Below are 27,911 nucleotides of genomic sequence, written 5' to 3' on the forward strand. Positions count from 1 at the left end.
TTGTCAGTGAGTGAAACAATTATTTTCTAATTTTTAAGGCCAATTTTCACTTTTTTTATTTTTTGATAACAAGCAAAAATTAAAGGTAAGGAGGAAGGGGGTCGGTCTTTAAAAAGTTGGGGTGGGTGGGAAAATTTTCCAAAAATTAATTAACGTCCTCCTCCTTTTATTAGGAACTCGAGAGTATTGTAACATTTAATCTCTAATGTGATAAAGATTTTAAAACATTTATTTTTTAATCCAAAGTTGAAATAGCCTCAACAGTAACGTGTTATTTTCCATTGTTGTTACACCACATCGAGCAGGTTTATCAGCATGAAACTTTTTTGAATTCACTAGATTAAAAAGAGTATTATTTTTATCAACAAATTAGTTGGTCAGTAAGAAGTCAGTATATCAGTTGACATTAAGATTCAATTCGTAATATTCAAATGCTCCAAGATCAAAATGTCTATCAATCAATTTTGGTGCAAGACGGATAGAATTGCATTTGTCTATCTCATACAGCGTCTGAATGTGATACCATAAGACTATATTTAGAACTTAAATACTGTAGGGGTGGCATAATGGGGAAGGCATTTTCCCCCAGTGTTTGTAGAATAAAACATTTAACTTTCAAAATGATTAATACACAAATAATAATAATTGTTAAAATTTCAAGTTTTCCATTAAGATCTCCTCTTGCAACTGTAGAAATAAGAATAATATATAACTTTTATATTTAAGTAGTGAGTTAATCATTGAAATAACATGATAATTTTCATTAGCAACACCACTCGCATTTGTGCAGTTAATTGCAGCACAATAAGAAGGCATTTCTGAACAATGAAGAGTATTATTTATTAAAGAATAAGGAAATATAAAACAGAAAACTTTGCAGAGTTTTAGCCAAGTTTGTTGTTGTGAACTTATTTACATACTACAAGGACATTTCAAAATGCCTTGTGTGTACGATTACATGTAAAACTATGTAAAACCGAAAGAATCGACAACTCTTAATCATTATTGGGATTTGTCATTTTAAAACTAATTTCAAAGACAATGAGACAATTTATCCTAAGTTTCTTTTTTATACTAGGGAAGTATAGGTAGAAATTAAAAATAAAAACTTAAAAAAACTGAGGAAAACCGATCCTTAATCTAAAAATCATAATGAAATCGCGCATTTTTTGAATTTGGGGTCTACTTTAAATACAGATTTAAATTTTTATTTCCATTGTACTCCAATATTTTAAATACAGATTTAAATATTTAAATAAAGATTTATCTTGAAGCATTAAAGGTTCCCACAGGGTATCTTATCGTTTTTGGAAAGGGTATCCCTATTACGGTTCATATTATGTATTAATGGTTTAAAAAATTTGAAAGGGTTTGCTTACAAAAATACTAATGAGTCATTAAACTGTCAAAAAACGTTTTTACTAGCGTTTAAAAATTAGCCATTATCAGAAATCGGAAAGGTCCAATGATTAAATGTATATGTTTTCTATTACTCTATAATACCATTCTTTTAATTCAAACAAAAAAAATTGGGCGTAATATTGCATTGTTGAATTAACATTACGTCAAAATGATGCGAAACCTGATTTTTTTTTTTTAAATTTATTTATATAATTATTTTAAAGCATTACTTCTTTATCTGCAGTTGTTCAGTTTGGTTTATTCTGCATTTTGCTAATTACTTTTGACTTGTTCAGAATAGAGTACTCAGTTTTAATGCCGTGTCGGATCGAGCTCGGGTGCCAATACCGGACCGCCATCGTTTTTGTCAGTACAAATTTGCGTCGGACCAATATCAGTTAACCGACTCAAACTATGTTCAACAAACATCAGTTTTTAAAAATGTTTACATGTCCACTAATGTATAAAATAAAAAAAAAAGAGATAGAATTAGCATTATTTTGCCGAACGTTATATCAACGATACGATATTACTTTCTATGTGTTATTATACCCTGTATATACCCTGCGGGAACCTTTTATGTTTTGAGATAAATGTATTTAAAGTAGGCACCAAATTCAAAAATGTTTATGATCTTTTGACTAAGAGTTCGTGTATAAATTACGTCACGCTTTAGGGGAGTGTGTGACGCAACACTCCCCCTAAACCGTTGGACTAGTTTCAGCCTGTTACAGCCTACAGCTGTAACAGGCTGTAACTACTCCAACGGTTACTCTAATAAACTAACTACTCTGATAAAACTGTAACTACTCTAATAAAATTAATTTTTTATTTTTTAAATGTAAATACCGCAAACTTTTGTTTTATTGATTAAAATCGCATTAACGCGTATTTGCTGAATATGTAATTAAGAAACACAATATGTAGATAAGAAATCGCAATATGTAATTAAGAATACATAAATTGTAATTAAGAAATCGTAATATGTAAATGAGAAAACATAATTTGTAATTGCGAATTCATAATGCAAGCTTATAGGTCATTATAAAAGGTCTTCTAGAACACGAATTTGAATAAATTAATATCAAATTAGGCATATTAATGAAATTAAAAGATCGTTGTGTTATTTGTCAATGCACTTTTACCCGAAAGTTTATTATTAAATTGAATCCGTGTCAGCATTTAGTTCACCAAATTTACATACACTTCTGGAACAATCAAAACCAACATGTCTAATTAGTTTAGTAAATAGACGGTCAAAGTGGAAACTAATTAGTGCAAAAGCAGTTTTTAGCCTGAACGTCTCTTCTACCCTTCAGTTGTTGAAATCCAAAACCCCACCTGCATACCCCTTTAGCGTTTTTCACAATTTGATGTCAAAGTGAGGTACCTTACAATAAATTTCAAAAACATATGGTTTTCTTAGGAAATCCTGAAACAGCACCTCTATTTAAGTTAAAAATATGAACTTGTCAGTTACTAATTTGATCTCATTTAAGTTTATATTTATCAAATATAAATGTAGCTTAACAAAAATATTATTTTTTAGAAAAAAAATTTTTCAGGGAGGGGGGGGGGTAAAAAAAAATTTAAATTTTTAAAAAATTTTTAATTAAAAAATTAAGATTTTTTCCAATTTTGCCTAAATTAGGCTATTTATAGGTTGTAAAATGTTATTAATGACTGTTATCTGACTATTATTTTCTGATTTGTCATGATTGAAAGAAAAGTGAACCTCAAAATTGAAATTTAATACCGTTATTTATTTTCAGGGAGTAAAAATAATTAAAAATTGTGTATTTTCATTCAATTTTGCCCAAGTTAGGCTGTAAAAAGTTAATAATAATTTTTATATGGCTATCTTATTCTGATTTTTCATGGTTAAAGGAAAAGTGAACTTCAACGACCAAATTTAAAACTGTTATGTATTTTCAGGGGGTCAAAAAAATTAAAAATTGTGGATTTTCAGCCAATATTGCATAAATTAGGCTTTTTATAAGCTGTAAAATGTTATTAATGACTGTTATTTGTCTATCTTATTTTGATTTGTCATGACTAAAAGAAAAGTGAACCTAAAGGATTAAATTTAAAACTGTTATGTATTTTCCGTATTTTTTTATATCAATATAAAAAAATCAATACTATATCAATATGAGTGAATTTTTATAGACTTGAAATCATATCGAATATATTTCCGTCAACGAGTGAGTCATCATCAGAAATATTCATCTTGAGTTGTGTTTTCACAACAAATGTCTTTGCAATCACCACATGCCGAAAAACAAGAAAGGTAAGTCCGAGGTTCGACGCCAGCTCCAGCTCAACAAGCGACATTGGTACGGAAGGAGGCGTGAACTTCCCGTTAAATGCTCTCCCGCGGTGCTCTGTGATAAGACCGTAAGGACTTCTGGGAGCACCTAAAATAACTACAAAAAAAAAAAAAAAAAAAAAAGTTCTTCGACACGAACATAGCTTAGATCCACATGGCCTCTTCGACGGTAATTTGCAGTGACATCTAGTAACGTGAAGAATTTCCTCCAGTGCAATGTTCTAAAAAATTATAATTTTGTATATTTGCTCTAAGTAAAAAATATGAGTGAGTACCATAAGAAAAAAAAAAGATACCTGGTTGGTCATGGTGGGTACCAATTTTCTACTTATGATCTTCTAACCCCATTCAACCGTATTCATGCTACACTTCATCAACATTTTCCACTACCAAACCTGAAGGTATACTCTTAAACTGTGATACCATACTGCCCTTTTTGTAGGTGGTAGCTTCGATGGTACAATTCTTGAGACAGATGCAGCCATTTGCATACATGTGCTGTATCTCATCTCTGAAAGTGTATCATTAGCTTTTCTGTTGTACAGTATGATAAACAACTTAATAGCTGCATTCCCAACTTCTTTTTGCACACTAGACGATTTCATGAAGCAATCGAAGAATTTTTATGTCTCTTTTGATTTCTGTAGAAGGCGTAATGTCTAAGTTTTACCTTTTACATGTAAAGCTGATGTTGTATCATATCCACTAAACGCATGAATGAGAAGCAAATGTGGTATAACTGAACTGTCGAAGCTGGTTATTGCAGTTTTTATATCCAACTGGTTGCGTTGACTTCTGCTATTTTTTCCCTAGTTTGAACTTATGATAACAGGAAGAAGGGGATGGGTCAGGACCCATCCCCTTCTTCCAAAATACATTAACATAATGATTACATCAGTATCATTGGCAACCACTGTTACGGAATCTCCATTTTTGCATTGATCCAAAGGTGCTTTAACTATTATTGTGTCAGCATCATCATTTGCATGCATAACAGTACAGCCATCAACTTCAAACTTATCACTGATCAATTCAATTAACTTACTCTTGTTAATTTGATTTGAAAGAGAAGTGTCTTGGTTGACTGACACCTTTATGTCTGATCGTACATCAATATCAGAACAACTAGCTAACTTGATTGACCGCCTATGATGTTCATGATCTTTTGTCGATGGACTGTTGTTATAACTGTCAAAAATAATTGAAGCTATCGCAATGTTTGCTTTAAATAATTTCTGTACAGATCAATGATGTTTGTGAAAGTTGTATCACTTTTCCAGATGACCTAAAAATAAAAGTAAATAATATTTAATTATATCTATCTATTTATCTATCTATCTATCAATCTATCTATATATCTATCTATCTATCTATCTATCTATCTATCTATCTATCTATCTATCTATCTATCTATCTATCTATCTATATATAATATATATTATATATATATATATATATATATATATATATATATATATATATATATATATGTATATATATAATATATATATATATATATATATATATATATATATATATATATATATATATATATATTCCTTTTTATGGCGTGCCTTTTTATGGCGTGCTGTAAGACAATTTCGAGGCGTCTTAAAGATCAGGGGTTCAAAATACACCCATGTAAAAAAGTACCTCTTCTTACAGCACGCCATAAAAAGGGAAGGTTAGCTTGGGTGAAATATAATAAAAACACAGACTGGACAAAAATATTATGGTCATATGAATCACGATTTTATTTGCAATCAGATCGTCCACAGATGTGCATTAGACGTAAGAACGAACAATTAAATCCAGATTGTATTCACCAAACGGTAAAGGGTAATCTTGGATTTATGGTTTGGGGTTGTTTTTCTGCCAAATATGTGGGCAGATTGCATAGAGTCGAAGATGGATTACGAATAAATTCCGAAGAATACATTAGTATTCTACAAAAATCTTTGCTGCCCACACTGGAAGAATTAGAAGAGGATGAAATTAAATTTCAACATGACAATGCTCCTTGCCATACGTCTAAACAAGTTAAAAAATGACTCAAGGATAACAATATCTTCCTTTTTGAAAATTGGCCTGCTCAAAGTCCAGACCTTAATCCCATTGAAAATTTGTGGGACTATATGGATAAAGAGGTCCATAAAAATAATATTTCATCTTTGGATGATCTTTGGGCAGCCATAAAACAAGTTTGGGTTACGATACCTGACCGTTTGATAGCAAATTTAATTGAGTCGATGCCGCGTCGAATAAATGAAGTGATGAAAAATGGTGGTGGCCACACAAAATATTAATTTTTTTTTCCAAAATGAGTCATATATATGTGTATGTATATGTATTTAACATAAGCGATATATTATATTTTATGTATTATATTTTTAATTGATTAATAATACATAACTTACTGAAAAATTGTACTGTTCACTTTTTTTTGCTCGCCAGTGTATATATATATATATACTAAAAGTAAAATAAATTACCTTTCTTAACAGTGCTCCGCCATCCACTATGTGGTGCTTCGCCTCGATCATATCAGATTCTTCAATCGATTGAAAATCCTTTCCCAATAATGTTTTGATGAGAGATGCTTTGTTCAACTTTCTTATGTTGTTGTCTGAAAATAATGCTGTTGGAACTGAAGTCAATTCGTAGTTGAACTCTTAATAACAACACTTTGTTCTGAAATCACTATTATACTCTATATACTAGCAGGATCGATGCTGATCTTTTGATTGTTGACACAAGCGATATTCTAAAAATAAAAGTAAACAATATTTCGCTTTGAAAATTTTAAAGCGAAAAGAAAGAACATTAATACATCCATGCAAATACCTGTTCAATCACAAGATCAGGCCACAATCCAGCCTAAAAGCGCTCTGATCTTCGAATTACATGAAAACCATTAGATGCCAACATTTGATACATCCAAGGATTAGTTTGAGGAAGTTTAAGCATATGTTGTTGGTAAAATCTTGCAGATTTTGCATAGTGGATTTGCCCTGTACCTGCAAAAAGGCTAAGCATTTGATTCAACGTGATCTAATCCCCTTCACGCAAAGCACGGATAAATCAACACATAATATCAATGTATTCCATATATTGAAGCCATAACTTTATCGTTCGTGGCTTGGAAGCTAATACAGTTTTTAACAAGTCAATAATCAAATCAAGCTTTTCAATACCTGCACAAGGAACATCAAGGTAGTTAATTTCTTTTTCTGAGATTTGCTTGCAGAATTTCGAACAATTCTTCAGGTGTTAATTTGCTATTCACCTTGAGTTTGTGAACTCTCCAAGAAACAATCTTAAACTTTCTGGAATCCAATCACCTTTTATTTCATCACTTGTTGGGTAGTAGTCAGTGCTGTATATTTTTCTCGAATATCGGCTATTATTTAATTAGCTGCCACCTTTAAAATTCGTATTTTTTCTCATTTGATATCTTTTTCTATTTCTTTAAATTTTTTGTTTATAATAAAGTTTGCGATATCTTTAAAACATATTATGTTGTCAACACCTTTTGAATTGTCCACAAATAATATGTTAGATCCAAATTTATCTTTTAACACACTTTATAAGTAACGTTTATTATACACTTCTCCATCCTCGGCAAAAAGTTTTTTTAATTTATTACGAAACTGGCTGAGCATTATAATTTCTGCAGTTGCTTCAAGCCATTCACATGCTTGGTTAATGCGCCCATCATATTCTCATTTTATGGCCTTACTATCTTAGTGGATTTTGTTGATTCTTTTTTTGGAAATTTAAATTACAGCTCTGATGATATCTAGCTTCCGCAGCAACACGATCAATGCAACTTAGTAATCAAGCTTGAATCTGAAGAGCCGATGAGTCATTTGCATTTTCCTCCAGTTTTAATGTGCAAATGCAAAGTAGCCTTTGTCTAATATCTAATGTTGATACCATATGCCAATCTTTTCGATTTGGGTTTTTTAAATGATGGATACATTGTTAAACACAATAAAAACAGTTTATCTTCTAAGCAAAGGTATCAATGTATTTTCGAGTTTTTTTTCTCAAAGGTTCTTGAACACCAATACGCCGTTTGTTACAAAAAAATTTTCTACAGCTTTCATGTACAAACATTACAGTTTAACTCGATTTCGCTAAACATAACTCTCTGTATAATGAATCTTCATTTCGAACTTTGCTGAATTGTAATAATCCACTAAGTCCTTTTCCTGTCACAAATTCTCTTTTGTTAGTTCTTTACAAATAACAGACTCCATAATTTGTTTTATATAAGCAAAAACAAAAACAAAAGAATATAGTAAATTGTAAAAATAATAAATCACAGTTTATTTTAAATTATCATACGAAAGCAAAGAAGTTCATTGCAGAAGTGCCACAACATGTAAAATCAATCAAAAAATACAATGCATTGATTTCTTAAGAGTAAAAGAAGGCCAAAAAATTGCATTATTTGGGCAAAATTGGCCGAAAATCATATTAAAATATTTTTACGCTCTGAAAATACATAATAGTTATAAATTAATAACAGTATTAAATTTCATCCTTGAGGTTAAATTATGACAAATCAGAAAAAGACGGACAGATAATACCCATTAATAACATTTTACAACCTATAAAATTTCGCCAATTTTGCCTAGAATAGGCAAAATTGGCTGAAAATCTGTAATTTAAATTTTTTTTTTACCCCCCTGATATATTTTTTTTCTGAAAAAGTTACATTTTTTTCAACTTACATTTATATTTGATAAATATAAACTTAAATGAGATCAAATTAATGAAAGTTTATATTTTTAATTTGAATGGAGGTGGTGGTGGTGGTGGGGTAGTGGACGTCCTATTATGATGTATAATGCACAAAACTTGTATAATCTTGTAAAACATAAATTTTATTGAATGTGTTGTAAATTGTATTCAATTTACAACAATTTCAATAATTAACTTCAACTATTTTAATAACAATCTATTTATAAGAATTAAGCATTTAAAAAAATAGGGTTTGTTAAACAATCACCACCACATTCCCTGCAACTCTAAGATATTTTCTCATACTTTCATATTTAGTTGTGGTCTAGATTAAATTTTTAGTATTTTATAATTTTAAAGTATGAAAAAAATTCGTAAAAAAACTCTTTTTTATGAAAAATTATGCATATTTTACGGTTAAAGTGGTGGTTGTTCTGCACCACCTCTACCCTCCAAGATATGCCCAGTGGTGAGAAGCCAATATAAAATTGTAGCCCAATGTTACACCTAAATTTTGGTATGAAGTTTTATGTATTCGAATAAAATTAAAGAAGTTATAAAACACAAAGTACATTTTCTGAGAATTTTCTTAATTACAACTATTATGTTGTAATTATGTATACATCTCAATTACATCTTATGATTTCTTATTTACAACTTTTATGTTTCAAATTACATCTACGATTCTTAATTACAACTTTCATTTTCTCGATTACATCCAACTTAGTAAACATAGATTGGTTCAGAATTGGTCAATATTTAGTCTAAATGGGTCGAAAAATGGATAAAACGTTTAGCAACCTATTATTGACTAAAAATCGACGCTTGATTGGAAATGTAGATTTCAAACTTTTTTTTATATATACATTTATTAAACGTCGATCTAACGTTTAGAATATCGAATTACATTAGTCAATATTGTAAACTTTTAATCGAGCTTAATTAAATGTAAAAATTTATAGATTTAAAATCTACGCTTTAAATCTTTTAATATATACGTTTATTAAACGTCGATAACGCGTTTACATTATTGACTTATATAAATCGTTATTCTAAACGTTTGATCAACGTTTAATAAACATATATTATATTAAAATAAATTAATACAGCCATTGGTCAGAAGACTCACATAACAGCTTAAATCATGCGGTTTAAATAGGCATAATTAAAACGAAATAAAAAAAACAACAACAAAAATATAGGCATTAGAAAGTAGACATTTAAAAACATAGTATTATGTAAATATAGATGTTGAAATAATTTCAACAAATTGCGTATTCTTGCCACAAACGCAACAGCTAACATTAGTTGAATATTTTAATTTTATTAAACTATAATAACTAAATATTTGTATTGAAGTGATGAATACACATGAACATTATTATTTATTACTTTATTCAAATATAATTAGCAAACAATTTGTATCGCTTCTTATCTCTAATTAAAGATAAGATGAGATTGTTTAGAAAAAACTTAGTCTAATGTTGTTATATAAATCAAAAACAATTAAAAACTGACAAGAGCATGACTATCTACAATCAGTTGTAGTAACTTTAATTAAATATATAAAACAAATGGCGGACTTTAAAACGACACACCCTTGACTCTGTTAAATAAAGAATATTTTTGATTGACTCCAAAAAAATTCTTTTTCATTGACTAAATAATTAAATTAGACTTAACTGCGTTTTCAAGATTCATTTCCCTTCAACAACTAAAAGCAAAACGACTGATAAATAAATAATAAACAAGTTTCGGGTGCGGACATTTTAATTCATTGAAGTTCTTTTTGAAAAAGCACTTTTTGCGACCTACCTTCCTAAATGCCAACAATTTAATGGACTCTGATTTCATAGAAATTATTGATGGTTACATCATGGCCTACTATATTACACGGCCGTGTATGTTACATTTTAGAGGCCGATTCTAAGAGGCCTATTTACGCAACAAAATAATGACAGTGCAATATTAAAAAAACATTATATATATATATATATATATATATATATATATATATATATATATATATATATATATATATATATATAATGCTATTTTAGACAATTTGTTATTATTAGCAAAGCTGAATATTATGGTTAACAAATGTGTTGCATTTGGTTATAAAACTGGATACAACAGTTCTTTAGAAGATATAAAAGTTGCTTCTTTTCATTTTCCATTGAAAAATCAACCATTGCTAAATTATTGGGTTCGTTTTGTAAACCGTAGTAATTGGGTGCCTTCACCAAACTCTGTCTTATGTGAAAAGCATTTTAATGAAAAGTACATTATTCGAGGTATAAAATGCAAGTTAAATTGGAATTTAAACCCTATTCCTAAAATTTTCTCAAGCGGATGCTGAAAACGGCCTTCCACACTACCATCACGTATTGCTTTAAGAAGACCACCTAAAACTCATATTTATCAAGAAGATGAACTTAGTTTTTTTTCTGAAAATGATAAAATAACTGAATTGAACAAGTTAAACAGTAAACATTCACCAGAAGGTTTTCAATTTAAAAAACATCTCAATTGTGTTATTTATTACAATTTAATATTTGATCCTTTAACGCATTTTCCTTCTGTTCTTGAATCAATAAAAATTGATCATTGTTTATGTGTAGCATTGCAATACAAAGGAAATAATGTTCCACTTCCGCCATGGTTAACTAAAGGTCATAATGGCAAGTTAACTAGTTTGAGTATGCTAGAAAATCTCGCATCATACATAAAAAACATAGCTTCTTCTAATAGAAATATACTTCTTGAAGAAATAAACAGTAGAATATACTATAAAGCAAAGGGTCAACCACAATATTCTGCACAGATTTCTGTACAGATGACAATGGTATTCTGTACAAAGGAGTTGTTGCATTTATGATTGTTAGTTTAAAGAAATCTATTCCTTATGTTATAAAAGCAGTACCCGAAGTTACCATTTGTGGTAAATGGCTTTCAGAGCAAATATCAGATTCTATTAGGTCTCTTTCTTTATCTGGTTTTAAAATTTGAGGAGTTGTTACTGACAATCATCAAGCAAATGTAAATGCATTTAGTTTACTTCATTCTAAATTTGGTAATCAGTCAAATTTATTTATCATCCTGATAGCCCAAATATTAAAATATACTTATTCTAATGTAGTGTTCATACTGTTAAAAATATCAGAAATAATTTATTACACTGCAAAAAATTTGTCTTTCCATCATTCACTTATAATATAAAAGATGATGTCTATAATTGTCCAGCTGGTTATATAACTTGGGGAGATTTTCATCTTCTGCATTCTAAAGATGAACAACTTCAAGGTAATTTGAAAAAAGCTCCCAAAATTACATATCAAAGTCTTCACCCTGGTAATAAAAAGCAAAATGTTTCTATTGCACTGTCAATTTTCGATGAAACAACAATTGCAAGTTTTAAAAATTATTTTCCAGAACGAAATGACATTTATGGTTTTTTAAGTATTTTTCAAAAATGGTGGACTGTTTCAAATTCAAGACAACAATTTAGTCCTAATAAACTTGGTAATGCAATTATTTTTGATGATGGTAAAACCACATTTTTTAGACAACTAGGTGATTGGATTGAACTTTGGCAGAAACCTCCATTTTTTACTTTATCAAAACAAACATCATCTGCTCTTATCATAACTCTGTGTTCTCAAGCAATGCTTATAGGCGAGCTTATTGACGAAGGATATTTGTATGTGCTTTCTTCATGACTTCAAAGTGACTCTATAGAGCGTAGATTTTCTCAATATCAACAGATGAGTGGTGGGAGATTTCTAGTAAGTTTACTAGAAGTTCAACATTCAGAAATTATTTTAGCATGTCGGACTTTAATTAAGGAGAATGTAAATTTTTGGGATAAAGATTTAAAGAACAATCATGATAACCCAATTAATGATGAATTACTAATAACATTAGATTTAAACTCAAATGAGATATCAGAATTAATTCTCTCACCTGAAACAGAAGAAGTTGCAACAACAATTGCTGGTTACATAGCAAAGAAGTTAATAAAAAGAAGCAAATGTAGCAATTGCAAGTATATGCTTGCTACAGATGCAAGCAATATAAATATTTGTCCATATCTACAAATACTTTCACGAGGTGGTCTTACTGTGCCTTCACTTTTACTTAAGGATTTCACATGTGGATGTTTTGCAGTCTTAGATAATCTTTCAAATTTAATAACTAAACAAGGTGCTAATGTCAAAGATGTATCAAGCTTTGTTTTATCAAAGTACTTTCCAACAGTTTGTTTTACTTGCGATTTACACAAAGAATGGGGGTTTAAATTTGCTTCTAAAATTTTAATTAATGTTTTTTTTAACAATAAACAGAAGATAATCAATGCCACTGTACGAAAATATGCTGTTGTAAGTTTCAAAAGTAGACAGAGAGAAAAATAATATTCAAAAAAAAAACAAATAGATAACATATAAAATTATAATTAAAAAAAAAACACAGATTTTCACCTTTTTTTGTTTTGTAAATTCCCAGTGCTGTCAATTTAAATGTGTAATGTAAAAATATATAAAAATATATATTATAGATACAAAAATATATATAATATACATAGATATATACGTTTATAAATACATAAATCGCTAGTATGAAAGTATAAAATGCCAGTTTTTCGAGAATACTTTTTTGTTCACAATATTCCTACTCGTAATATTATATTTATACTATCTATTTAGTCTAGATGAGATGTAATTATGTTTTCTCTATAGTTATGCAGCCATCTTTTTTTTATGATAGGCCTCTTAGAATCGGCCTCTAAAATATAACATACACGGCCGTGTAATATAGTAGGCCATGGTTACATTGACACAGTTAAAAAATATGAGTTGCTGGTCTCTTGTTATGAAAGTCCTACTGCAAGAACTTTTTTCGAAAGTTTTATAAACAGTTTAAATTCATTTTGTAAACGCTACTATGATTGTGTAACAGTAGGTATTCATCTTTGCTATAATCAAGATGTTTAATAACTAAATATTTATATTTTTAATTTAGATGCATATCAGCTTAATTTAGTTACATTTGCTAAAGAAAATTGGTGAAACAGAGCTGGTAAAAACCACTGCATATGTTATGTCGCAACGTTATTAACTTTTTTACTGTCAAAAATAAACATGGATGGTACAGGAAATTTCGGAAAACTACCTTTCAGAAAATCCTCAATAAGTAAAGTTGCTTTGTGTAATTCCAATTTTGATTTATAAATGTACATTTAAAATGCTCACTATTTTACCCTAGCTTTTTTGCGGTTACAAATCAGGTTACGAAATCAGACGATCAGGATACGAATGTAGAAGATGATGTTCCACAAGAAAAGGTGCACGATAAACAAGTGGTAGATGGTATATTAGAAAGATTTTTGATGATGCATTGATAAAAACAGTGATCCAAAATAAATATTTATGAGTTTATTAATTTTATTAGTATTCTTTAACTTAATCTTAATGTAAACTTATTTTCTGCTAATGAGATTAAATTTCAAAAATATTTGATAGAAATTGTTAAGTAACATAATGGATAATCGAATAACATAATCGAATTGTTCGAATCGAATAACATAATCGATATATCAATATTTGAATAGAATATTCGATATGCATATCGATATCGATATTCGAATCGAATAACATAATCGAATTGTTAAGTAACATAATCGATAATTAAAAGAAATTAAATGATCAAGCTTTTTGCAGTAGATCTAGCTCGATCGTTTCATTTCTTTTAATTATCGAAGCATAAACAAGTATAGTGCACGAACATTTTTTTCTCTAAATCCCCACTTTATGAAAGCGTTTTATATAAGATTATAACTTTATATATAGTTTTATAAAATAAAAGTTTAGTATAAGTAGTATAATATAAAAGTTTATAAACATATTATAATAGTTATAAAAAATATAGAAAGTAAGACCAGGTTTTATAACTATATCTTATTTATATATTTTATTACTTTTATAACTATATCTTATTTACAAATTTCAAGACCTATATAGCTCTTATTACTTATATAAACTTAAAAAGTTATAATGTAATTTTAATTTATTATAAGTTTTAAAACTTGAATAAATTAAAATTACGTTAACTAAATCAAAGAAACTATTAGACAAGATCTAAAGGTTTAATATACGTTTACTTGGACAAAATCTAAACGCTTTATATATATATATAGTAATCCTATAATAGACGTCTAAAACATGTTTAAATATAGACCTTTTATGGACGTTTATTCTAAACATTAACCTGGATTTCATTCTAAACGGATAATTGACCAAATTTGAACATTTTGTCGAAACATTGTTTTGACGTTTAATAGACGTTTGAGTGTTTACTGGGTACGTTTCTTAATTACAACTTTTAAGTTCTCAATTATTTGAAAAGGTGTAGCGCTAAATTTGATCATTTTATTCAATACTTTGCTTATTTTTAATTTCAATAGTATGCATAACTTCAAAACTCTTGTTTTGAAAACGAATTATTTCAGCAGGTTTCAAATAAATATTGATCAAAGTTACATGACGATCGAACTTAGGCGATTATACAGAATTTGTTATAAAATTTAAAGAAAATAGAATTTCACGGTATCTTTTATAAAATTTAATGAGAATAGGATTTCACAAAGGAAATCAGACAAATTCTCAAATATTTTTTCGTTACATATTTTTTAATGGCTGGATAGCTTTTTGGCTCGGTTGGCTAGATAGCTCGGTTGGTTAGAGCGTTAAAGGAAATGTTAAAACCCGAACTGTTGTACGATTCGGGTTCAAATCCTGCCACCGCCAATTCAGCGCTTAAATAGTAATCTCTGTACGCTAAAATGCTGGTCAATAATGGACGCTACATTAGATTAGTCTCAATGACTATTTGTGGCCTATGCTAAGCCAACAATATTTTTGGATATGACATTGTATAGCAAAATATAGCATGAAAATTCAAACTAATAAAAAAATAAAAAAATGAATGCTTAAATTACAACTACAAAAATTAAAAAACTTAGACATTCAAAATTAAGAGCAGAGATTTTTCAGATTTTTCTGATGCTCGCATAACTTTATTTTAATCAATCTTAAAATAGTTATTTTTTTTTGCGATAAGTTTACCATCAATGAGGGCAGCTTGTTTTTATTTCTGTAGTTTCTCTTATAGCTCAATGCTGCCGTAAAAAGCCAAAACACAGTAACTTAAAAAATCGTTTTAACATCGTTTACAAAAATAATTGAATGCAAGAGTTACCGTCTTTTGGCTCAGTTTTATCTCAAAAATTGTACTTATACCTCAGATTACATGAAACCGTGCAGAGTTACTGTAAATGTTAAACACTCAAAAACAACTTTGAACAAGAACATTGAACAGTCAGATTCAAGATCGGCTGCTTGTTCTAAGCGATCAAAAAGTGAAGACTTTTTTGTTAAGTCAAGATTTTAAAGTTGAGTCGTCAACAAATAGAGCCACTTTAGATGTAAGATTGTCAAGAAGATCGTTAATTTAGATAAGAAATAATGGAGAAAAAATAAAACCTTGCAGTATCCAGGAAGTTACTGGAAATAAAGAATAGTATTGGCCTTAAAGGATGACTTTAAAAACTGCAGATGCGAGGATGACTTTAAAAACTGTAGTTAGAAAAAACGTAATAACCTTAACGACTTTAAAAAAGGAAACTAATAATAGAGAGAAGAAAATTGGAGGATAGTTGGAGAGGTCAGAGTGTTTTCTGGAGTTTTTAAAAAATTAGAACCACTTGTTTAGCACTTGTTAATAGTTTAGCAAAAGTTAAAGAGAAATTTGGAAAACACTTTTGTAAGACTGATAAAAATGTTGTCATAGAGCCTAAAGAGAAAAATTAAGATTTGACTTTAGCAAAGGAAGCAAAGGAAGAAGTGATTCGGATGTCTAACAATGGATTAATCATTTTAACTGGAATAACAGGAAAAGTATAGCCATTGGATTCAAGTTAGAGAAAAAGTATCATACATAATAGTTTTCATAAAATGGAAGAAGTTGGAAATTAAAATTTGACTTGGAGTATCAATTGATAAAAAAAGAACAAAAGTTGAAGATGACGTCAAGAAGTGGCAGGAGATACTTTCAAGATTAATAGATTTTATTAAATTCAAAAATTTGGTTGAAAAATAAAGTACATTAGAGGGGAATTATTTTTCGGACAAAGCATATTTTTGGCAGTTATTTTTGTCTTCTATTTATCGTTATTTTTGTCTTGACAAAAATAACAATAAATAGAAGAATATTTAAAAATATGCCAATATAATGACAAAAATAAGATAAACAATGCACTCAAACAATACTTAGAATGGTATATCTTATGATTTTTAAAATTGATAATCAATCAAATTTAAAAATCATATCAAACAATCAATCATAATTACATAGGTGTAATGCGTAAGTCTGAGCTGTTCATGTCGTTCAGTAGAGTCTCTTGTTGTTAGTGACCGGCATAAAAGATTTATCTCTGAAATACTCCAAGCCAATCATACTCAAAAACCATGATGGATTTAACACCTATGCGTGGATTTATAACTGATTTCTGATTCTAAAAACTTATTCTTAATTCTAAAATATGACTCCATCCTACGTGAACACATTCAAAAAACCAAACTAGGGAAAAAAAATTCTTTATCTTACTTGCCACCTACAATTCAGAACAAGTTGTTTTGACGAAACTGGAAATTTCATAGAACTTGTTCATTTGTTGGCAAAATATGACCCCGTGCTACGTAAATACAAAAATATTCTTTTTTGTACTTGACATGTTTTTTGAGATTTTGTGAAAAAAACTCAAAAGAATAGTTATTGAACAAGTATTAGAAGCTAAGTATTTTTTAATGGTGTTTGACAGCACTGATAATTCTTTTAAAGATCAAACCAGCCAAGCTTTATATTACAGTAGGATCAATGGATACCAAGTGTTTGTTGGAAAAATGCAGAAAAAAAAGGGAAAAATGCTGACTCTACTTCAACTATGATAAAAAAAGTTAGAAAATGATGGAATAGATATTCAAAATTGTAGAGGACAAGTATACGATAATGTTGCTGAAATATCTGGTCACCTACTGATGTTCAGAAAGAAATTCAGAAATCAACAGAAAAGCAGAACTTATTGCATGCACAAACCATTTACTAAGCTTAGCAGGTGTGCATGCAGCACCAGTTGCAGTGAACTCTGTTATATTTTTTGGAACTATGGAGCAATTATTCACATTTTTCTCTTCAACTAATCGATAAAATGTTTTGATTTCAGTCATTGGTCAAAGTTTTAAGCACTTAATAAAAACACAATAGAATGCAAGGGAAGATGCAGTTATTGTTGTGAAAAAAAATTATTCAAAAATCTTAAATGATGCGAAGCAAATAATTTGTGAAAACAAATTTACTAGATCAAATTTACTAGATCAAATGAAAAACAAATTTACTAGATCAAATGCTAGGGTTGCTGTTACTTACAGTTAACAATTTTAGATTTCTTTTATGTTTTCTCGGATTGTGGGAGATCTACCTCCAAACAAAAAGATTTGAACATGAATGTGATATCTAACTAGAAGCTTTAAAATTATTTTTAACAGCAGTTGTTTATGGAAAAGAAATTTGTGATAATCTGGGCATAATCATGGATTTTCGATGTAGAAATAAGAAACAGATAGCAGGGAAATAATTACATAAAGCTGTGTGAAGTAAATCGATGAATATAAACTTAGCTAAGAATAGCAAAAAAATTATTTTACAAACTTGCTGCTCTCGCGCTTGGGGCAGGGGGGATGAAATTTTAAGGATTGTTTTTGTTCCCAGCCTCCAATCATTGCAATATTTTGCAAAGCATCATTATTTAACACATTTTAAACAAAAAATGTTTGGAGTTTACACCATGTCTGTTAGCTGTCTCAAACACCAAAAAATGCTGGATCCTTCACTGATCTGTGGTTTGATGGCTTTTGATGGCTACTCTAGGCTTTTTTTTTACATAAAACAAGCAAAACTTCCAAGTTAAATGCTCTTCTGTTGTGCTCTGTGATGCGACCATTAGGTCTTCTTGGAGCACCTAAAACAACCACAGAAAAAATCTGTATATATATTTTTGAATCACATTGATACATTTTGACCTAGTTTAGTTTACAGCAAAAGATTGAAAGTCCTTTACCCAATCTTTTTAGGAAACCATTTTAGATTTGGATTTGTTTGATTGAAGGCTCCAGTAGCAGCATTTTAAAAAAACAAAACAAAGTTTCTCGTAAGACTGGAAAAAATCTCAAAAATCAACAAAAAATCACTTGACAATAGTTAAAGTGTTAATTTATCTATCGTAATCAGTGAAAGTTAGGTACAACGCATTTCTTAAATTACTAAGCACAGTGTTTTTTGTTGGTACAGGAACACATTAAGAAAATATTGCTGAACAAATTAACTGGATTTGACATTAGAATCTATTCACACCAATGCTTGGAAGTTGCTCTAAATTTAGTGAAAAATCATATAGCATAGCATAACTTCGAACAATCGGCGCAAATACTTCTATTAAGAAAATATTAAAAAATACAAAAATTTTTCATATAAATATGACCTCTGCGCCACTCATTAGCCATTCCACATAAAAATTGGTTGTCAAAAAAAAATTCTGGGATTGGCTAATACATATTTTTAACTCTGATTCACTCCTAACAAGGCGGCAAGCAAGCACTATTAAATTGGGAGTAACTAGGAAAAAAAGAATTGAGTTATAGAGCAAAGAAACGGTTGACAGAAGACTTGAAGAGTTGAAAGTTGTATAAGTCAATAAAACATGAAGATAGGAGAGAGTTACAAAGAGTTAAAGAAAAAAAACTAGTTGAATAAAAGTTTTTAGAACATGCAGGGAAAAATAAAACAAAAGGATGAGACTTTGCTGGATGATGAGTCAAACAAGAATGAGTTTTAGTTAATGGAACTAGAGATGACAGCTCTTTGAGCACGACAGTTTTTGTAGAAAAGAGAAAAAGATGCAACTTTACGACGATGGGAGAGAGGCTCGAACTTGGCAGATTAGGCAGGTCCAAATACATTTTGCATTTTTGAACCTTGTCTAGAAGAAAAAGAGCATCATTAGAAAAAGCAGCCTAAATACGACAACAGTTTTTCATACAGGGACGAATAAGAGTTTTGTAGAGGTAGAGCTACTGCATTAAATATTAGTAATGATTAAACATAAATAAAAACTTTCTATAAAATAACTTTGATAAAAGCAAAAAAAAAATAAAAAATTCATAGATGGTGATTTAAAAGTTAGACTACTAACTTTTAAATCATATACTAATAAAACATATACGTTTAAAACATATACTGATATGTATTATTACCTTTCTCATTTAAATTTTCAATGGACTTCTGATTATGATGCGTACCTAAGAGACCACATATAAAATGAGTTAAAAGATTGAGCTAGCAATATTTATTAAAACAATCAAAACTAGTTATTTAATAAACAAATATATATATATATATATATATATATATATATATATATATATATATATATATATATATATATATATATATATATATATATATATATATATATATATATATATATATATATATATATATATATATATATTTACACACACATATATACAGGGGCGCCCAAAGCATTTTTTGGTCTTTGAGATAGCTAACTTCCAGACATGGAGCAAACTCCAAACATTTATATGTTTATACCTATGTTAAATAAGAATGCTTTGCAAAAATTTGCGATGATTGGAGCTTGGGAACAAAAAAGCCCCAAAGTTTTGACCCCCTCCTGCCCCAAACGTGAGAGCAACAAGTTGATGAAAATTTTTTTGTACTATTTTCAACTAGACTTATCTTCATCAATAAACTTTAAGTTATATAGTATTATCTCTCAGCGTTCATAATTTTTGAACACTAAAATATTTTAATATAAAATTTAAAATTTATCGATGAATATAAGTCTAGTTGAAAATTTTTCATCAACTTGTTGCTCTCACGTTTGGGGCAGGAGAGGGGGGGGAGGAAGGCCAAAATTTTGGGGTTTTTTTGTTCTCAAGCCCCAGTCATCGCAATTTTTTGCAAAGCATCCTTATTTGACATAAGTATAAACATATTAATGTTTGGAGTTTGCTCCATGTCTGGAAGTTATCTATCTCAAATACCAAAAAATGCTTTGGGCACCCCTGTATATATATATAACTATATATATATATATATATATTTTTTTAAATATATAGTTTAACACAATTATGTAATTTTTTATCATTTAAATATATCGTTAATAATATATATTTTATATTTAAATGATAAAAAATTACATCATGTTCAGTTATATATTATTTTTGTTATTTAATAGTGATATTTTGGTAAAATCATTTTGGCAACTAGGACGCATCAGGTATATTTGACCACGCACAACATTGTAGTGGTACAATTAACTGGAATAAATCAAAAAAAAATTTTTTTACACAAAATAACTGTATGCATTAGATTTGCTAGGCAATTGGGATAAAGCGTTGACAATGCTCTAAATCGCAGGAGAAAGTCTTATATCGCGACAATGGTAATTTAGTAATGACACGCCATTAGAGACCACTAATTCTAAATCTGTTATGTTGCAATGACATCACTTTTGTTTTAATAGTTATGAATTTTGTATAACGGTTTTTTCAGTTTGATAATAGCTTATACTATATGAGCCGAAATATCACTATTGAATAATAAAAATAATATACACACAGATATATGTAGTTAAAAAGTTACATTACAAAAAGATTTGAATAAATTATGGCTTTTGTAAACAAGCAGGTATAGAGTGGTTAAAAGGTTTTATGAAATGTCAAAAAAACGTTCACTTCGAAAACCTGAAAATACAACCTTGTCTTGCTCAACAAGTATGTGTAAGCAAATATTATTTAACTTTTTGACAATTATGAATAGATTTTAAAAAAACAACTTCACTCCTGATGGTATACTTTTTGACACTCAATTTTTGAGTGTCAAAAAGCACACCACGTGGAACAAAAAATAATATGACAATGTGTGTTTGCTGAACACAGGCAACTAAATACCATGTGTGGTATAGGAAATGCTATAGCAAATTTCATTCTGTCTTTATATCTCCCTATGCGAAGTGTCATGACACCATGATTAGAGGAAGTCCACCTGATTGTATAGATTATGCAAACAGTCCACCAAGCAGCTAAATGACAAGGCAATGTTTTTAAAGGTTCTGGAACCTATAAAAAATCTAGCCTACTCATTAAAAGATTTACTAGTCTGTTTTTATTATCTATATTTATTTACCATCTAACACAATAAAAATACATGATTTAATTGACATATAGATTATATTCTTTTTTAAAAAAAATGCTTTCTGTAACAATGACTTCCTACGTAAAAGTAATCATCCTCTGACAAAAACATTGAGTATATCTACCTCTGATGATCCTCATCAAGATTATATACATTAAGCTCCTAGCACATCTGGTGGTATAATTATTAAAAAACAGGTTGATATGATTAATGAGTAAAGCCAAATCTTTCTAATCTAATTACAATATTTCTGTTAGATTCAGAAAATTTAGATTGGATTTTCATAATCTAATCTAAATTTCCATGAAACTTTAAAAATTAAATTGATAAATTCAAATATTCAATGTTGACTTGAGTTAACTTTTACTTACTTTGATTTTTAACACAACCTGTTTGTAAAATTTCAGATTTTGCGAATATCTGTGGTTGCTTTAAGAGTTCCACATAATTCTAGTTTTACCTATTTTTAAAGTGGCTAAAACAGACTGAAAAAAAAAAATTATCCAATTGATAAATACAATTAGAAAGTTTAACGCAAAAAGATGATTTATTTAAAAAAGTATTATAATTATATATTAATATGAAGAGAAACAAAACTTTCTGGAAAAGTTGTTGTTTTTTTTTTATGTTTTCCTAAAGTAAAATAAAATAGTGAGCTAAAGATCAAAAGTTCATTCTTTCAAAAATTATATTTTCCTGATTACATTATTCTGAAACTTTTAATTTCATTCCTTTATTAAATTAAAACATTTATTGTATTAAAACATTTGTTATATAAAAAACATATTACATACTAAAAACAGTTAACTCTTAATTGCCAACAACTCTTAACTGCCAAAAGTTTACTATGAATGAATGTTTTAAACTTTAATTTTATTCTGATTGAATGTATTAAAATCGCTCCAAAAAAAATTTTTATACTTAAATATATTTTATATATTTTTATACCCATTGTTTTCAAATTAAGTTATGTAATAAGTTTGGATTCCTTTTTTCAAATTTTTTTTAAAGTTTGGTTAGTAATTAAACAGCAATTTTAAACATTAAACAAGTTTATTACTTTTTAATCAATTTTATTGTCATCAAGTAAAATAAACCTGCTTACTCGTAATATAAACAGAAAATTAGTTATTTATTGTTTAAATGCAGCAGGCTTTTTTTTTGGTACCCATGCCACTCCAGTCATATCAAAACAAGTCTGGGTTCATCTCTGTGTATATATGCATACATACACACACACACACACACACACACACAGATATATATATATATATATATATATATATATATATATATATATATATATATCAGTTGAATACAAAGAAATTTAGCACCTTTTTATTTTTATTTTTTGCACACAAAAGCTAAAGTGATGTTGTTTGATTCTAAAGGTAATCATTTGTGGCTAACAGAATTAGAGAAATGCATACAGAAACAAAATTCAGTGAAGATATGTGCAAACCAAAAAAACCCTGCGAATAATATAACAAGAGTAATTGCAGTAACAAAATTTAATTAAAAATGTTAGATAGTGGAAAGAACCAGAGCTTTTGATTCATCAAAAGAAATGGCAAGAAAGGAAGCTATGGAAGCATGGAAACAAACATAAAAGCAAAGAAGAGTAATGAAAATTTAATGATTTTATTGCTTGTAAAAGATGGAGCCTGGTGATTGCAACCTGTAAGGCTCGAAATAAGCGCTGGACATTGGACATTGTCCAGCACTTGTCTGGTAAAAAATGACATCTATCAGCCATTTTGTCTGATCTATATTTTATGTGCATTTATTTCCTTATCATTTTAGTTGTTTCAAAAATATTAATAAATTCAGTATTGTATATGAAATTTTTTTTTTCAACTTTTTATATTTTATAGAAAACAAAAATTGAAGTTTAAGACACAGCTACGTTAATATAATATGTCATTTTTTGTGTTAATTTTCTTTTTAAAAGACGCCAAAGCATTACATTTTTTTGAATTAAGTAGCCCAGTTTTTATCATTTATATTAAGATCAAGGTGGTCAAAGAAATTATTTAGTAGCTAATATCTAAAGTGTTAAGTTGAATTTTAACCCTCCAAATGGGCCAAATTTTTGCAGATGTTCATAATGAATAATTTGATGACAGCATTTACTGAAGCAGAAGCATTAATCAACTCAAGACCTTTAACATACCAATCAGCTAATCCTGATGACAATGTTCCATTGACATTAAATCATTTTTTTTGGCATGGTCAAGTAGAAAGCAAATTTGCACCAAAAAGCATCGATACTGAGAATTTTAACTTAAAGAACTGTTAGCGTAGAACTTAAGAGCTTATGCATCATTTTTGGAAGAGATGACTATGAAAACGGCTTCCAACCTTAAGTTCAAGAAAAAAGAAGTTCCATGACAAAATTGATATTCAAGTTAGAAATGCTGTTTTAGTTGTTTCACAAAATACAGCACAAAAAAATGGCCGTTAGGAAGAGTTTTAGAGACATACCCTGAGCTGATGGATACACTTGTGTTGCAATAGCAAAGTGGGACCTAGCAAAAAGTAAATCATATCTCAAAATGATTGCTGGAATGCAACAGTAATAAAGAAGTAAAGCAGCAACCTAAAGAAACAAAAATTAATATTATGGTTAACACACCTGCGACACATCAAAGAGGATGAGAATGGTGTAAAGAAATTGCTAAGTGAATGGCGCAAAGAAATTACCAAGTTCACATTTACAATTCTGAAAAAACTTTTAAAAAACCTTCAAAAAACATTAACAACTCTGGAAAAAACTTTAAAAACATGTAAAAACAACAACTTTATAAGAAATAGAAAAAAAAATTTAAAAACAGTAATTGAATAACACAACATGAATAACAGGTATAAAGTAAAAACAGAAAAATTAAAAAGAGAGTTGTAATTAGCATCTTAAAAAGTTATGTAGAAAAGTTGTGTAATTTATAATTGTTTTAATAAAACATCCTAAATATCTTGTGGTTAATTCTCAGAGCTAATTACTATGCTTTGTATCGCATTGTGCTTTGGAACTGGTATTATTATGGTGGGTGATTAAACAATTAAGAAACAAAACTAATATTTAGACAATGTAATTAATCAGATTATTAATTATACTTGTGCAAAGGTGGTAACTAATATTATTACTTTATGGGTTTTAGTTTTTATATTAAGGCTAATAACACACTACATACTTGCAAACTTAATTTACACATACAATTTTTTTTTTTGGTACTCTCACTTTCACAGTAGGCCAGTGGTTTAGTTTGTTGTTCAGCATAACAGTGATTCAAGGTTCTAATTAGCATAGGGTTTTACTTTTATATTAGAATTTCTTTTTACCTAGCAAATAAACGCGTTTCCACACACACTACAATAAAGTTACTACCATCAGATACTCATATTTCCAATATTTCACCCTCTCTATTTATTTTTTTAACTTTACTTTTTAACTTTTAACTTTTTAAACTTGCACAACTCCATTTTTTTTTTTTTTGTCACTTTATAACTTAACAATCTAAAGTAAAATGCTGTCCTAAAAGCTGCAAAAATCTTAAAAGATTCAACTGAGTTTAATAAAGTGTTTATAAATCCTGATTTAACAGTGGCTGAGCAATTCAAAGCAAAGTTATTATGTGAGGGGTGCAAATAAAAAAATTCAGAAAATTCCGAACCCTTGGTTTTTTTATATGGCATATAAAATGAAAAAGTCATCAAAATGAAGAATAGCAAACATTTTATAATTACAAAAACAAAAAAGATGGCAGTCACATTTCATTAACTTCTTTAGTTATTCCAAAATCATTGCGTAAAAATCATGCTTCAAGCATTGGAAAAGAACGCCTTATTGCTGTTAACAACAAAAGTATTAAAAAGCTTATCAGTTCAAAATGTAGTGACCATATAATTACAACCAATCACTTAACCATAAATTCATTCAACAATTTTTCAATTTATCTTTTTAATGCAAGAAGTCTTGCCTACAAACTTGACAATTTATTTCTATATATTGATTCAAACCAACTTGCCTTAGCTTGCAAATTTTTTTCAATAATAAACTTTTTTATCGGTACTCTCACTTTCACAGTAGGCCAGTGGTTTAGTGTGCTGCTCAGCATATCAGTGATTCAAGGTTCTCATTAGCATCTCTTTTTAGTTAGCACATAAACACGTTTCCACACACACTATAATAAAGTTACTACCATAAGATACTCGCATTTCCAATATTTCCCCCTTTTATTTTTTTTACCTTGGAACCAGTCGCACTACTCCATTCTTTTTTTTCCCACTTGATAACTTTACAATCTAGAATCTACTCTAAGAATCACTTCTTCTAAGTCTACCTGAACAAATGGCTCAGGTGGTCACCTGAATGCAAACATTTGTCACAAGCTAATATTTAGGAAATACTAAACACAATTAAACTATTCTACATAATAATTTTTATAAATGCTAAAAAAAATTTACTGATTTTGATTACAAAGTTAGCATGTTTACTATTACCTTCACTTGGTACCTTGATAGGTGTTGGAGGCATGGTGGGTGTTGGAACTGGAGGCACTAAAAGTTCACATTTAAAACAAATTAAAACATTGAGTTTGCAATGTGTTAAAATAATTAAAGAACAGAACATATTTGTAATAAGCAATTTGTATAATTATATATATAAATGAACAAATATATACACACATACATACACACTCACGCATACATACACACAGGTGTGCAAACACAATTAATATACAAAAATTTTTTGCCGAATTGACTTCCATGAAAAAAAACTAATGATGTAATAGCGAAAAGTTTCATCCTCAATATCAAACATTTTTAACAATAATTGTAATTGTAATAAATAACTTAATTGTCAATTAGACTTAAACTGAAGCAAAAACTGATGCAAAGCTGAAAACTCAAGTTTAAATGTTTTTATGAAAAATCAAGTAACAATAAAAAGTATGAGAAAAAATAACTTTTTTTAAGTTATTTTTTTCTCATATTTTTATTGTTATTTGATTTTTAAATAACAATACAAAATTTTTTAAATGCGTGCACAAATATTTAAATTTGTGATGAGTAACAATAAGTTAATGAGTATAACTTTAAAGCCAAATGACAGCGCTTACTTACTAGAGTAATTTTAATTATTTTTTTTAATGACAATTTGGTCACACTTTTTATTTAAGTTTTATTATATTGTATATAGTGATGTCACAGTAGCATCAACTCTGAATTTTTTTGTTACTTATTAAAATAACTCCAAAAAATAATAATAGCTTTGACTGAATTCATAAACATCAAAGTATCATTAAATTCATAAACATCAAAGTGTCAAAGTCTCTAAAGCAGCAGATTTATCAAGCGCTAGAGAAGAAGATAAAAAATCAATTCTCGAAATGATGAACTTAATTAATGCAATGTTCGAAATTAAACAAATGATTAAATTAAAATCAAAATCCAACAAAGAATCACTTTTTGTCATTTTTCTTAATGACTGAAATGATAAAAATTCTGTCCTAAAAGCTGCAAAAATCTTAAAAGATTCAACTGAGTTTAATAAAGTGTTTATAAATCCTGATTTAACAGTGGCTGAGCAATTCAAAGCAAAGTTATTATGTGAGGGGTGCAAATAAAAAAATTCAGAAAATTCCGAACCCTTGGTTTTTTTATATGGCATATAAAATGAAAAAGTCATCAAAATGAAGAATAGCAAACATTTTATAATTACAAAAACAAAAAAGATGGCAGTCACATTTCATTAACTTCTTTAGTTATTCCAAAATCATTGGTAAAAATCATGCTTCAAGCATTGGAAAAGAACGCCTTATTGCTGTTAACAACAAAAGTATTAAAAAGCTTATCAGTTCAAAATGTAGTGACCATATAATTACAACCAATCACTTAACCATAAATTCATTCAACAATTTTTCAATTTATCTTTTTAATGCAGGAGTTCTACCTTACAAAGAACTTGACAATTTATTTCTATATATTGATTCAAACCAACTTGCCTTAGCTTGCAAATTTTTTTCAATAATAAACTTTTTTATCGGTACTCTCACTTTCACAGTAGGCCAGTGGTTTAGTGTGCTGCTCAGCATATCAG

At 28.7% G+C, this 27,911-nt stretch overlaps 1 protein-coding gene across 10 annotated transcripts in view; it reads right to left on the reverse strand.

Annotated features, from left to right (window-relative positions):
- The window catches only part of LOC136082360 (torsin-1A-like), a 125,238-nt gene that overhangs the window by 22,585 nt on the left and 74,742 nt on the right, over positions 1–27,911 (reverse strand). For 6 of the 10 annotated variants that reach the window (XM_065801428.1, XM_065801430.1, XM_065801431.1 and 3 more), the window contains 2 exons: positions 26,312–26,368; positions 19,846–19,890 (listed from right to left, as the gene is read on the reverse strand). In XM_065801428.1, the coding sequence (XP_065657500.1) occupies positions 19,855–19,890; positions 26,312–26,368 (93 nt within the window). In that variant the 3' untranslated portion in view covers positions 19,846–19,854. The remainder of the gene's footprint in view (positions 1–19,845; positions 19,891–26,311; positions 26,369–27,911) is intronic. The other 4 variants (XM_065801424.1, XM_065801426.1, XM_065801423.1 and 1 more) reach the window with 1 other exon arrangement.

This window comes from Hydra vulgaris, chromosome 07 (genome assembly GCF_038396675.1).
Source record: "Hydra vulgaris chromosome 07, alternate assembly HydraT2T_AEP".
NCBI classification, from domain to species: Eukaryota; Metazoa; Cnidaria; class Hydrozoa; order Anthoathecata; family Hydridae; genus Hydra; species Hydra vulgaris.